The sequence below is a fragment of the Apus apus genome, chromosome 8 (genome assembly GCF_020740795.1).
Source record: "Apus apus isolate bApuApu2 chromosome 8, bApuApu2.pri.cur, whole genome shotgun sequence".
Lineage (NCBI taxonomy): Eukaryota > Metazoa > Chordata > Aves > Apodiformes > Apodidae > Apus > Apus apus.
Genome location: NC_067289.1, coordinates 26,800,525 through 26,814,627, shown reverse-complemented (window position 1 = coordinate 26,814,627; position 14,103 = coordinate 26,800,525). Strand labels below are relative to the sequence as shown.

At 43.8% G+C, this 14,103-nt stretch overlaps 2 protein-coding genes across 7 annotated transcripts in view; one reads left to right on the top strand and one right to left on the bottom strand.

Moving 5' to 3' along the window:
• Positions 1–14,103, bottom strand: part of HLTF (helicase like transcription factor) — a 35,236-nt gene that overhangs the window by 20,499 nt on the left and 634 nt on the right. For 2 of the 6 annotated variants that reach the window (XM_051626326.1, XM_051626331.1), the window contains exons 1-6: positions 9,250–9,318; positions 6,246–6,295; positions 2,762–2,972; positions 2,038–2,204; positions 1,449–1,582; positions 396–496 (exon numbers count right to left, since the gene is read on the bottom strand). In XM_051626326.1, the coding sequence (XP_051482286.1) occupies positions 396–496; positions 1,449–1,582; positions 2,038–2,204; positions 2,762–2,972; positions 6,246–6,295; positions 9,250–9,303 (717 nt within the window). In that variant the 5' untranslated portion in view covers positions 9,304–9,318. Of the gene's footprint in view, positions 1–395; positions 497–1,448; positions 1,583–2,037; positions 2,205–2,761; positions 2,973–4,267; positions 4,350–6,245; positions 6,296–9,249; positions 9,319–14,103 lie in introns of those variants that run through there. The other 4 variants (XM_051626327.1, XM_051626330.1, XM_051626329.1 and 1 more) reach the window with 4 other exon arrangements.
• On the top strand, positions 10,749–13,566 carry LOC127387658 (tubulin alpha-3 chain). Its single transcript, XM_051626336.1, has 4 exons — positions 10,749–10,967; positions 11,311–11,459; positions 12,321–13,001; positions 13,232–13,566. The coding sequence occupies exons 1-4, from the start codon at positions 10,847–10,849 to the stop codon at positions 13,535–13,537; spliced, it is 1,257 nt and encodes a 418-aa protein (XP_051482296.1). The 5' UTR covers positions 10,749–10,846; the 3' UTR covers positions 13,538–13,566.

Below are 14,103 nucleotides of genomic sequence, written 5' to 3'. Positions count from 1 at the left end.
AAGTCTGACAATAAAAAGTCTGAAAGTCCAATTTTACTTTCATTTGAGAACTTAACATACTTGTTGTCTGGTTAGATATTAGGACAGTTAAGAAAAAAAACCCCACACAACCACAGCAACGTAAAAAATTATCGAAAAACCAAAGCTTCCCAAAATTACACAGAACTCAAGGCTGTCTGAGCTAAAACATCTCCTTGCAGTATAAAAATTAAAAAGCTCAGAAGTTCCAAAATTACTTCCAAGCAAATCTGTGGCTCAAAAAGGAAAAAAAAAAAAAAACAACAAACAACCAGCAACAGACTTCCACTTCACAAGCCCTATTTTGTTAATGACGAAGTTAGAGGCCCCAACTGTTAAAATTCCAGCTTCCAGGTGTTTAAGTATGAAATGCAAACCTGCTCAGTTGTCAACTGCACAGCAGCATGAACCGGAGCACTGTAACTTGGACCTGCTCTCCCAGAAATCCACTTGGATCCAAAACCACATTCTGAACCTACTTGTCATTAAAAAGACAGAATTTTGAAACACAGCAGTATGATGACCTCCCAGTCTCAACCTTCACTGGCTCATCAGCGATAATGCGGATCAGACTGTGGGCTGTAAGACAGTATCTTTCAACATTTGCTTTTTTGTCCTTTACTTGAACGGGCCACAAAGGCTCCCCCAAAGCTCCATGACTCACAGGCAATGAGCCATGGGCTGGGATCCTTCAATGGACACGACAACCATGTTTCTTAAAAATGGTGTGTTACGTGAAAATTGACTCAGTAACAGCATGATGACTGACCACACAAATGCTTTTTTACTCCGAATGCTTCTTCTGTCAGCTGTGTGCAACAGAACCTAGGAGATAAAAACTGAAATCCTGCTATATGTAAAGCAGATCCATCCCTCTCCAAGCCTTTATTTCTGCATGTGTCCTTACTCCCAACTGCCACTGCTCCCACAAAGCCTGATTCCAGGAGTACAGAGGTGCTTTTTGTGCAAGGCTGGCTCTGCAAAGCATCAAGTCTGTTAAGCTGATTTGTTCAGAGACATCTCATCTCTGTTTGCTCGCACCTCACTAGCAGGATCCATGTCCCAGCACTTAGCTACAAAGCAGCACTGTCCCTCAGACCCTCACCTTCTTCTTAATTTTTTTTTCAAGTCTAGAGAAATGTAGGAAATCACTATGGATTTTTAAAGGAACTTATGGAATTGCATATATTTCTAGGTTGCTCAAATGCCTCTCTGGTTGCTGGTAGGTAGCATAAAAAGACAGGACAGAAAGTGTACTTCTTGATAAGTTTAAAATTAATAGCTGTGGGCTCTGCATTATTCCCCAATGAAGTTGAAAAATCAAGACTACGACAGTGATCAAATCCTTACACATTTCTTCCAACCAATGTAAAGGTCAATCTGAATATTTTAAAAAGTAAAAAAAAAAATCCAAAAACTTCAAGACTTACCTTTCAGAGGAGGAGCCAGTTTAAATCCATGCCTTTTTAGCTGCACTAGCACTGCTTCTTTGTTTTCTTCTCTTCCCCAAAAGCTCATCTGTACAGGCATGGTAAAGGCATTTTTTGCTCCATAAGGGACAACTCTGATAAAAGGCAGGAGAAAAAAAAAAAGCCCACTGCAATAATTTTTTTATTGTTGAATTTTTTTATAATAAACCTTGTTACTTCTTCAGCAAGAGGTACTTCACAAGCTTACTTTCAACAAAACACAGCCTGTGTCAGAGAGGTGTTAGTACTCGTACTGCGTAAACCTTTCATACAAACCACCACACGTGCTTAGAGCTTCACAACAACCTTTAAGGAATGTGCTGCCAGTAGTCTAAATTTATCACATACAGGAAAGAATGAACTGTCTGCAAGTAGTTAAACTGAAGAATAAAGAGTCTGAAAACATGAAGCTTTAATTATATTACAAAGAGCTGCCATTTCTATCAAAGGAGAACACTTTAAAATAGTTTTCAGAATTAGCTGATGTAGCAACAAAAAGTGTTTTCACTATTTACATTCATGAAACCAAAAGTGAAATCTTGACACTTACCCTTCAATTAATGCTAGTTTGCTGTCCATAATGCCTGCCAATGCTGCTGCTAGTTCTTTTTTTATATGGCCTACCTGATCTCCATTGACATTATTTACTTTCACTGCATTCTTATCATAAGGATTATTAGGCTCCCTCTGAAGTGCAACCATTTCATTGTTATTAACCTAACAAAAACAAAGACATGCCAGAAGACATTTGCTCAATTGCAAATTATTTGCAGAAATACTTAATACACATGTACTTAAATATTGTGCTTAACGATTAATGCCATATAGCATTCTGTTTCGTCAGTCTAATAACCTACTACTTACTCAGAATACCAAAAGCACTACAGAAAAGCTAGCTGCTAGATGCCAGCAATCTCAGAAGTATTCCTAGGAGCAAGAACTACCTTCAACTGCTAATATATTTTGTAAGGGAATAAACATGCAAACAGTTCAAAGACCTTTCTAATTTATTGTTTTCAGTCACTTTCAGTTGCCTTTTGTGGGTGAGAACTACCAAATAACTGAACCAGATCTGAAAGCTTGCTACCTTGATTGAATTTTGAATTAAAGATTTAGACTAAGCTTTTCCTGTGAAGAATGTTGAAAAGAGCAAGTTAGGAAAAAAACCCTCTATTGAAATTATACTGGGTCAAAAGTTGTAGGAATTTTTCAACTGTAACTAAATGTAGCTGACAACAGGTTTTCTTCTGCTTGATATTTTATCATGCACTTACAATCCCTGTGTAGTATCGTAATCCAACAACACTTCCCCGCAGAGTTCCATACAGGACGGCTGAGTCTGTGTCCTCCTCTGATCCAGAAGGGTCACCTGCAGAGGTGGAGTCATCCAACCCGAGGCTGGAGTGAAAGTCAGAAGAGGAAAAACAGGAACAGTTTCTCTCCTCTCTGCAGATGTTATATTGAGACCATCCTCTTGCAGAATCTCTGCAGAAAGACAAAGAGTGAAGTATCAGACAACTACTTTAATAATAGTAGTAATATTAATAGAATCACTATTTCCTTCTAATCTATTTATGCCTTCACACAAGGTTTCCCATAAACCCCAGTTTTATGACTTGATTCAGAGAATATTTACCTGGAAGTGTTAAAAAAAATTCTTATATTAGAACAAAACTTTGTCTGCCAGTTCTGAACCCTCAACAAATTAGTTTACACCAGTTACAATAAAGAGCTGACAATCTGACTAACAGACTGTGTTCATGCATTCCGCCCTACATTCCCTCATAGATCGTGTGTTAAGAATTCTCCAGATTCACTTACATCTCTAATTATACCTCACACTGCAAAATTTCCATGTATTTTTCTAACACCCATTTTCTTGATCTAAAAAAAAGGTTAAAAAACCCTGTTTGGAAGTGATTAACTCTGTGTAACAACTTCATGCCTAAGTCCACAAACGTTGACATGCTAAAACAACTGTTCCCCAAATATTTATTCAGCTTATCTTCACAACTTGGCATCTATTATTAATACTTCATAATAAACTTTAGAGACACTGCTGCTGCAGCCTCTCCCGGGTCCCACACGACACACCTCTGGGACAAACGTCCCCAGCCAGGCTGCCTTGTGGCCAAGGGACCCCCGGGCACATCCCTGGCCCTGCTCTGATGCACGTCTGAGTGAAGACTGACACGTCAACAACCGTTTTCATCTAGTATGTAAAAATAAAACCTCAATCCAGGCTTCAACTGATGCATAACGACTACGGCCTTTGGTATAACCCAAAACACGCTCCTGTGTTGCTGGATTAACTTAAGAGCACTGCCAACTAAGATAACTAGTCTCCACAGACGAGTTATTCGGAGCTCGGCAGTCACTGTTTCTGTGGCAAACGGCATCTACAGCTCCGGTACAACCGGCTTTCCGCTTCCGCAGCCTCTGCTCGGAGGCAGCTGCGGGGGCTTCGCCGGCGGCCGTTTCGCCCCTGCCCTGCGGAGACGGCTCCGGGAGCCACGACCCACACCGGCGGGCTCGGCACGGCCAGGCCGCCGGAGGCTCAGCGTTCCTCCGCCAGCTACCGCTGCTGGCTCCACCGCCCGCTCGCAGGGAACGGCGCGAAGCGGCGGAGCGCAGGCGGGACCCGCGCGGCCCGGCCCGGCCCGGCCCCGGCGCGGCACGGCCCGGCCCCGGCGCGGCACGGCACGGCACGGCACGGCCCCGGCACGGCACGGCCCTGGCACGGCACGGCCCCAGCACGGCACGGCCCGGCCCCGGCTCACTTGCTCAGCCTCCGCGACATCGCGCCCCCGGCCCCGCCGAGCCCTCCCAGCGCCGCCGCTGCCCCCGCCGGTCCCGCCGCAGCGGCGGGCACGGGCCAATCAGCGCGCGGCGGGCAGGAAGAGGGCGCGCCCGCCCCGCCCGCGGCCCCGCCGCCTTCCGGCAGCGCTCCCCGCCGGGTCAGCAGGACCCGGCTGCAGTTACCGGCACGATAAGGAGGAGGACATGCCCATAAACGAAAGCGGATGCGAAGGGCAGGGCAGGCGGATGCGGAGCGCGCTCTTCTGAACGTTCACCCTGAAGCAAGAACCTGCTGCAGGAGGCGGCGTCTGCGAGCCCCGCTCCGGCAGCTGGCGGTGTCGGTGTGAACTCACGGGGCACTGCCACGGCCGCCAGCGGCTGCAGCGCTTATATCCCCCCAGGACTGAGCCTTGGGTCACTTAAGTGAAACCACTGTAAAGTTCCCTGCAGCTTCTCCCGAAAGCTGTAACCAAATGAGCTGTATTTTAGGTCAGTTAGATACTTTAACCGATAGCAGATGAGGAAAACATTATTTTTCTTCTCCATTGGCGTACTGTTAAAAAAACCAACATGCCAAATTTTAAGCTTCCTGTGCTAAAGCTGAATACTTTTACTGACCATTCCAGGGTTCGGTTCCATTCAATAACAGAAACCAAACACTGCTACGGAGCCACGGAGGCAGCCACTGCTACCTATTGAGATGTGTGAAAAAGGGATTTATGCAGCAGTCATCTCTGACAGAGCTAGATGGAAGAAAATTACGTTGTTTTATCTAAAGATGCGGGTTAATGGAAAAAAACCACCAACCCCAAAACAACAAAAAAATACCATCATCACAAAAAAACAAATCCCACCTTTTCAATTATTGATCCTTAAAACTTTGCCAACAAATTTTGTAGAAGGATTATCATTAAGGTAAATTGTCCCAGCATTAAAATCTAATGTATAAGCCAATTAATTTGCACATCAGATAACAGCTTTGCCAGAGGCAAAGACAGTAGAAGAAAACACAGACTGTTAGACTGTTGATAGAATTTTCTTCTATGTGAATAAATGACCTACATCTTAGATTTATACCGATATTGCCATGGTTCCAGATAGCTTTAAGACTGATTTATTCCTTCTTTCAAAAGCCAATTTCCACTTAAGTTTAAGGAGATTTTTCAAACTAGTTTTCTAGGCAAGAGACTTTTTTTCACTAAATTACTGACATTCTCACAGTTGAACAGTTGAAGATGGAATTTGAAATCTGCTTTTGTACCTGTTTTGGTCAGTAAAAATTTGCAGACCAAAAATACTGAAATACAATTTCTATTACAGCTTTTACAATTAAAGCTACATACTTACAAGGTAAGTATAGTAAGTCAGGATTCTAGGAAACTGTTTATTGGCATTTTTTTTAGGAAAAAAAAGTAAGAACATTCTGCTGTAAGGACTTGCACATTCATCAAAGCCAAAAGTGACAAAGAGTTATTTACAGAAATTCTCTCCTGGGGTCTCTTGGGCAAGCCAGGAGACCCAGGAAGTGAAGTCTAACACTGAGCTTCCAACATCAACAGTTCCATGCAAAACCTAAAGCGGAGACTGTCTTGGAGTCTGAAATGCTAAGACTTGCACAGTTCACTGCATTCTGCCTTCATATATAACTTTGATATTTAAGATGGCCACACATTTGAATTTTAAATATCAAAAGCCTTTCAGAAACTTTATTTTCTTCATTAATTTATACTGTTTATTATTCCCCTGATGTTTCCTTATAACTCCGCCCTCCCCCCCCCCCCCCCCCGTACTTTTTCATCTTTCATACAAAGTTTGCAAGATTTTTGTTACCTTCTCTTGAATATACCAGAGACACACATGTAATCACCTGTAAAGTAATACCTTATTCTAGTCTGGATGGCTGAGACCACAAAGATCAGCACTTACCACATCCTATCAAAGTTAGGAACAGCAACTTACGTCCTGCCTGTGTTTTCAAAAGGGCTGCATTTCCTGCTACAGTTCAGTACCTACAGACAAAATATCCACTATTAATGGAATATCAAGGGACTCTGTTTAATGGTAATTTTTCTTGACGTATACAGGAATAACAGCTGAATACACTGTCCCTCTTAGACCCTCTATACTACTGCCCATATTTTTGAGAACTTAAATTCTCAGACTCATTTCCTCATTTCCATCTTGGCCTATAGACAAAGTCCCATTTTATTGCAGGACAGTAACCAACAGACCTTTATTACTGGCTCCAAAACATTGGCTGATGGTTTACACCAATATAGGAATAATTTACAGGTAAAATAGTAAGAAAACAAAAATGTATAAATGGAAGTTAAAAAAAAAAAAAAAAAAGAAGTTAAAGGACTTGCAAGAGAAAATGGATGGGGAGTGAGCAGGGAAAAGGAAAAAAGAAAATCTTACCAAAATATCTGAAGACCAAGACCCTCAATGGGTTTAGAGAACCGATATAATACAGCCATAAAACTTTATTCTAATACGAAGTCTGTCAACCTGTACTAGCGGTGTATTTCAGGATTCAAACAGACAAACACATCCAGGTACAATTCAGACGCAAATGCCCACCGAGCACAAGGTGCTCAAGGAAAATGGGAACACTTAAGAGCACCATTATTGCCTTGGTGTATTTTTATTATACTAAGACAATGTTGTCTACACAACCTGTTGTCCCTTCAAAGCTTTTTTTCTGTCATGCACACACAGAGGGGCCAGTCCAAAAAGGGCCACCGTTGAAGTATTACATGTCATTTATACTGAAAACCACCATAATTTAAAGTTACCTCCCTAATTTCTTCAGAGAGCTTCTCACAAAAAGATCTGGAAGATGACACTTCATTGTTTTCAAATAATCCAATGCAATTTTATAAAGACAATACATTTTGATATTAATATATTAAAAGTAGAACATAAAGAAACCTTAATTTTAGTAGGGTATTCAGAAAAAGAAAACCCCAAAGACAAAAAGGATAAACTGTTTACAAGCACACATGCCCCCCAGTCTTTTCTGGTTTTCCAAACTAAATACACTGCATTCAGCTCAAGGGTTGTTTCAAGACTTCCCAGCACTATAGGCAACATACAATTTTCCCTGTATTTCTTCCAGAAAAAGGGATGGAGCAGGGACAAAAAGCAGCAGTGACAAGCCTAGCAAACTCAGGCTAGCTGTACCAAACAAAAGATGATTCAAAGGAAAGATGCAAATCCTATTGGTGCCGAGTGGTGCCATCTTTGTGTCAGAAAGGACTTCTGCTAACATCTGATTCTTCCCAGTCTGGTTTTCCAGATGCTCTATGACCACAGCTAGGGCTTTATGCAAGAAAGGGCCTACACCTAGAGCTGGCCCCTCTAATGCCATGTGTATTTAAAATAATAAACACAGATTTTTTCATTCTCAAGAGAAATTTTACCAACTTCTGTACTTCAAATGGAGTTACAACTCACATAATAAAAAGCAGTGATTGTCTGAATGTAAATCAGCATAGAGAACTGGACACAATAAACTGTTCTGGCACCTTTACAAATTAGAACAGCAATTTAAAAAACAAAAACGGGCCTATTTTCGAATTACTTTGGTGCTTCTAAAACTGCATCTTAAATAGACTCCTAAGCCACACTGTGTCCTGGTTTAAATAATAAGGGCAAATCAAAACCAGAAGGCAGAATTGCTCCCTATTACCCCCACCCTCCTGAGGGAAAATAGAACACACACACCTCCCCTCCGCCCCCGTTCCCTCTCCCGGCTCTCTCAGGGCGTTAAGGATCCTCTCTCTAAGCTCCTCTTGTGATGAATCCACAACCTAACCAGAGATACAGCCATACATATATTTAAATTACATACAAAATACTGTGTGAAAAAGAAAGCAAATCATGCCATAGATCTCCTTCAGCTCAATATTCCATAGCAGTATTGATTCTATAAAGCTAAAAGAAATTTAAAATTGTAAAAACCCTACTTTTACATTCATGAGTACAACTGGGAAAAATTAGTTTACTGAGAGTCTGCCCATATTTGCACCAGTTCCTGGGTAGAAGGTTTGTTAAATAATTAAACACAGTATCGGGAACTGGGTGCTAATGTCAGTTTTAAATGCTCCCTCAGATGCAGCTTTAAATGCAGTTAATCGCAAATTATGGAAAAAGTAATTTTTTAAAATGCTATAAAACTTGCACAGAACAACTGAAATCTCACAGAAAAATACTCTAGCTTCCATCTGAAAACAAACACAAACATACTACTGAGTTTTGTAGTTTCTTTTGAAAGGTTTTATTTTATCCTAGAACCACTGATGCACAGCTTGTATTTTGTGGGAAAACAGAACTTAACTACTCCCCCCCTGTAACTCAGGGGTCAGCACCGCATTTTTTAAATACAGAACAAGGATATAATTTACAGAAAAGACATCTATAACATGGGGAGATATCTATAATACATGGAATTTCTTTTTTCTCATTTCAACTTGCAGGTGGTTCTCTCAACAAAGTAAGTTTTTTCTTCAACTTTCATCTGTTCTGTCCTAAAGGTAACAATCTAGATTGAATCTTTGCATTGTACTGGGCTGTTAATAAACTATGCTTGTTTTTAAAAAAGTCTCCATAAAAAAAAAGGACTATTTGTGGTGCCCTCCTGTCCAGTCTTGATTAGAAGTACATTATACTAAATGAAAACTTCTAGCTAGATTTGTTTCTGTGAGATTTCTGTTAGCCTATCAGGCAGAACTTGTGCTACAGGAAGATAAATCTTCTCTGCTGGTAGTCAAAAAATTTACAGCGCATTTGCTGCATTTCTTGGGCCAATCTGATCTCCTACTCCAGCCTTACACACCCACCAGAAAACACTCCATGCAGGAACACTGCACGAGGGGCGTCGCAGGGCGCACTGACCACTGGAAAAGCAGCCAGTTTGGGCAGGAAGGAAAAAAGAGCAGAGAACGGGAGGGGAGAAAAGCACCTGTGGCGCGGCTGCTGAGGCAGACAGCACTGAGCTCACTTCCACTGTGGACATCCAGCTTCACCTGCGGAGCGGGCCGCCGGAGGCCTCCCCGTCCCAAGCCGGGCCCCCCGACAGGCTGGAGCCCTCCGGCAGCCGCCAACACGGCCGTCAGCCCGCGGCCCGGCGCCCCACGGGCGGCCCGGCGCCCCACGGGCGGCCCAGCCGCAGCGCGGGGTCCCGCGGCGATGGCGCGGCCCCGCCTGACGAGACCGGCGGCCCCAGCGCCCCCGCCCGCTGCGCACGGCCCGGCGGGCCCGGCAGAGCACGTGCAGCGCTGCCGGCGTGCCGGGAGCCGCGCCCTCGGCCAATCAGCGGGCTCCGCTCGCTACGCGCCCGCCCGCGGCAGCCAATGAGCAGGCGGGGCGCGGGGCGCGGCGCGCGGGGCCGTTGGGCGCGGCGGTTGGTGCGGTTGGAGCGGCGACGCCGGAGGCGGCGGAGGGCGCAGCCGGAGCTCCGCAGCGCAGCCGGGCACCATGGTGGGCGCCGGGGCCCCGCGGCTGGGGGAGGCGGGGTCTTCGCGATTGCTCCTGCTTAGGCTGGGGGCTTTGCGGCTGCGTACGCTGCGGCGGGAGTTGCGGCAACAGGAGGGTCGGGGAAGGAGAGAAATCGGGGCAGGGGCCCAGGGCTGCAGGGAGACGCGGGAGCGAGGAGGTGCGGGGGAGCCGGCTGGAGAGGGCAGGCGTCGGGGCTCGGGCCGGGGCGGCCTGGGGCGGCGGGAAGGCCCGACAGCCGCCTCGCGCAAACAGGGCGGCTGGGCGCGCGCCGCCGCCGCGCGGCCAATGGGAGCTGCGCGCGGGCCCGGGAACGGCGGGAGCGGGCGGGGCGGGGCCGCGGGCCCGGCCGCACCGGGTCTGCCAGGCGAAACAGCCCGTGTCGGGTGTAAGACAGAGCTGGGGCACGCGGAGATGAAACGCGCGTGCCGGCGCTGCTTACAGTCACAGGAGCTGGCTAAAAGCGTGCAGATGACATTTGACTTGGATTTGGTAGATGATTTCACACGTATGAATTGCCAGGAGCTGGATTTCTTTCTTATAAAGGAAGACATTCTAGGTGATAGATTCTTGCAGCGGTCACCCAGTGGCAACAAAGCAAGGACGTGTGGGGATATTATATAAAGAAGTCTTTCAAAAATAAAGATGAACAAAAGACTAGACAGAATATTAAAAATCTATGTGCAGCACAGTAAGGGATGATGAATCTATTCACCCTAGGTGTTCAGAGAGAACATGTTGTCTTTAAGATCTTTCAGTATTCTCAAAGTCAGCCCAGTTCAACTAAGGTGAGTACAGTCTTGCAGGGGGCAGACTGTTTGATCGTTTAAATTGTCACTCAAGAGCAGCAGAGGAAGATTGTGAAAGGATACAACGCACAAACAGCAAGATATTAAGAGAATAAAACCTATAGCATGGGTAGCTCCATATCTCACTATCGTTATTCTGCTTTTAATTTGCAGCGTGAGTGCATATCTGTCCACGTGGGTCAGGCTGGTGTTCAAATTGGCAATGCATGTTGGGAATTGTATTGTCTTGAGCATGGGATCCAGCCTGATGGTCAAATGCCCAGCGATAAAACTACTGGAGGTGGAGATGATTCATTTAACACTTTCTTCAGTGAGACAGGAGCTGGTAAACATGTTCCCAGAGCAGTGTTTGTCGACCTGGAACCAACTGTAGTTGGTATGTACCCAGTGTTAAAGATCTTCAGCGTCAAAGTAAAGATCCCTGACCATCTTTTTTGTTCATTTAGAACACTGCCTCCAGAGTTTGTAATTGCTGTCCGTAATCTTGTCTGCACCTGTAATGTGGTTTTCTGGGTGACCTCTGTGTTGCCCTATACCAATACCGCTTTTTGAGGGCCTGATATTTTCCCCTAAACAAAGGAGCTGAAGTTGTGCCAACTCCTTGGGCCAGTCTGACAGCTGCTGAATAACCCAGGATGGTGTCTCCTCTCTGGGCATGAAGCTGGTGTGCAGGCACGGGGGAGATCAAACTGATGCTGTGGTGTTTCGTTTCTTTGTAGATGAAGTACGTACAGGCACGTATCGGCAGTTATTCCATCCTGAGCAGCTCATTACTGGGAAAGAAGATGCAGCCAATAATTATGCCAGAGGCCACTACACCATTGGAAAGGAGATTGTTGATCTCGTGCTAGACCGCATTCGCAAACTGGTAAATCCCTGCTGCAAGGATACAGCTCCATAGCTGTCTATAATGATTGGTTGCTATGATTTTTCTCTAAGAATTTTGGGCAGATTTGATTTTTTAAAGCACAACAAAATGTTTTTACCCATCTCCCAGTGAAATAAAAAATTAAAAAGTGAAATAAAAGTTAATTCATTAAAACTTAAAATTTTGTAGGCTCTGAAATACCATTATTTGAAAGTATTGTAAGGATACCTCAGAAATGTATTATGAAAATCTTAAAGAAGTCTAACAAAATTGTTATTTTTTTTGTTTGTTATTTTCAGTTTGATTCATGCCATTATGTGTCATGCATGTATTTCCAGTACCCTGAACCTCAGATTTTGGTTGAATGCTTAGCGTTTTAAATTACTTCTGTAGTTGTTTTTATCTGATGTTGCATTGTAAGGAACTTGTGTAGGATGATGAGATTCATAGTGAAATAGTGATTGTCTATTTAAAATTACAAAAATTAAAAACAAATTTGTTTTCAACATCTAATTGATAGTAGCTGAAAGCTAGAATGGGAACATCAACAGATTCTAAAGCTGTAGTTTATAGTAACTTGTCACAGTGGTGTACAGCTGCTCTTGCTTACTGTAGTATTAAAATGGCAAAGGCAATAAAGCATCTTTTAAATATTAAAATATTTCTGTTCAGAAAAAGCTATGCGGAGGCACTAGTACTTCTGATACAAAAAGGAAGATTATCTTTCAAGAATGCTGATTTTTATTATAACCATCTAAGACTAATTGACTTAAAAAAGAAAAATGCTTTTGAATTACTGCTTTCTCTGAGGTCATCACTAACTTTTTTTTTCCTCCCACTTTTTTTCCCACCCCATTATAGGCTGATCTGTGCACAGGGCTGCAAGGTTTCCTTATCTTCCATAGTTTTGGAGGAGGCACTGGTTCAGGGTTTGCATCGCTGCTCATGGAAAGGCTCTCCGTTGACTATGGCAAAAAATCTAAACTGGAGTTTGCAATTTATCCAGCACCCCAGGTTTCCACTGCTGTTGTGGAACCTTACAACTCTATTCTAACTACCCACACAACACTGGAGCATTCAGATTGTGCCTTCATGGTAGATAATGAAGCCATTTATGATATATGTCGCCGTAACCTTGACATTGAACGTCCTACTTACACCAATTTAAACCGATTAATTGGGCAAATTGTTTCCTCCATCACCGCTTCACTGCGTTTTGATGGAGCCCTCAATGTAGATCTGACAGAATTTCAAACTAACCTTGTTCCATACCCACGAATCCATTTCCCCCTGGTGACATACGCCCCTGTCATCTCTGCTGAAAAGGCCTATCACGAGCAGTTATCTGTGGCTGAAATTACCAATGCCTGTTTCGAGCCAGCCAACCAGATGGTCAAGTGCGACCCTCGCCATGGCAAGTACATGGCCTGCTGCATGCTCTACAGAGGGGACGTTGTTCCCAAGGATGTCAATGCAGCTATTGCCACCATCAAGACTAAGCGTACCATTCAGTTTGTGGATTGGTGCCCTACTGGATTCAAGGTACTTAAACAGGTGTTCACGTGTTTGATGTGTGAATTTCTGGGAATTGTGTTCAGAAGTAACAGGAATTCTACAATGTTGTGGTGTCCCTGTTAGATAATTTGATGAAGTTCAAAATAACTGTTAAGCTACTTGATTTGTTCATAACCATGGTGATTTTTAATTGTTATCAGCAATAAGTTTTTAAGCCTTGGCAGTCACAAGTAAAGTTGTCAATTGTTTTCTTGCAGGTGGGCATTAACTACCAGCCTCCAACTGTGGTGCCGGGCGGTGACCTTGCAAAGGTGCAGCGGGCAGTGTGCATGCTGAGCAACACCACTGCCATTGCTGAAGCCTGGGCTCGCCTGGACCACAAGTTTGATCTCATGTATGCTAAGCGTGCCTTTGTACACTGGTATGTTGGGGAAGGGATGGAGGAAGGAGAATTTTCTGAAGCCCGGGAAGATCTGGCTGCCCTTGAGAAAGATTATGAAGAAGTCGGCTTAGACTCAGTGGATGCAGAGGCTGAAGAAGGAGATGAATATTTAGAAAACTAAAGTCTGGGAAAATGTATTAAAGAAAAAAAAAAAAAGCAAACAAAAATAATTGCAGAACCCTGTTTACTTGTTTGGCTGTTTTCAAATAAAGTTTTAAAGGTTCTACTGTGTCTGTTATTCTTTATGTGTATACTCAGTAAGGACCATTAGAGACTGTACCATCCAGTCATGGGCAAATTGTAGAAGAAATCAGGGAATTGCCTGCACTATCCTGCAATCCCAACATGTTATCTGAGATACACTCACTTTCATTTTATGGTTTCTCACAAGCAGGAAACTGCTTCTGCTCTGGGTTGGTTTAGTGCTAGTAACACTATTTTCCAAGTCTGCCCACACAACTCAAAAAAACCTAATCTTTCCTAAAGCCAGTTCCCCAGTGGGGGTGGCTGGCTTCACAGAAGACTTGTTAAAATCAACAAAGTTTGTTAACTGAGTAATGCTGTACTTGAGTAATTTACCTGACTAGTTAACAGACGTCATTACACTTTTAAACAGAACTAACATTACCAGATTACTTGTTGGACGCATAAACTTTATACTTTTGGTTTTTTTTTTACTTTGAAGTG

Coding starts and splice junctions, on each gene's coding strand:
- LOC127387658 (XM_051626336.1), top strand. CDS start 10,847: ATGCCCAGCGATAAAACTACTGGAGGTGGAGATGATTCATTTAACACT. Junction 11,460..12,320: donor TAGACCGCATTCGCAAACTG/GTAAATCCCTGC, acceptor ACCCCATTATAG/GCTGATCTGTGCACAGGGCT. Junction 13,002..13,231: donor GGTGCCCTACTGGATTCAAG/GTACTTAAACAG, acceptor GTTTTCTTGCAG/GTGGGCATTAACTACCAGCC.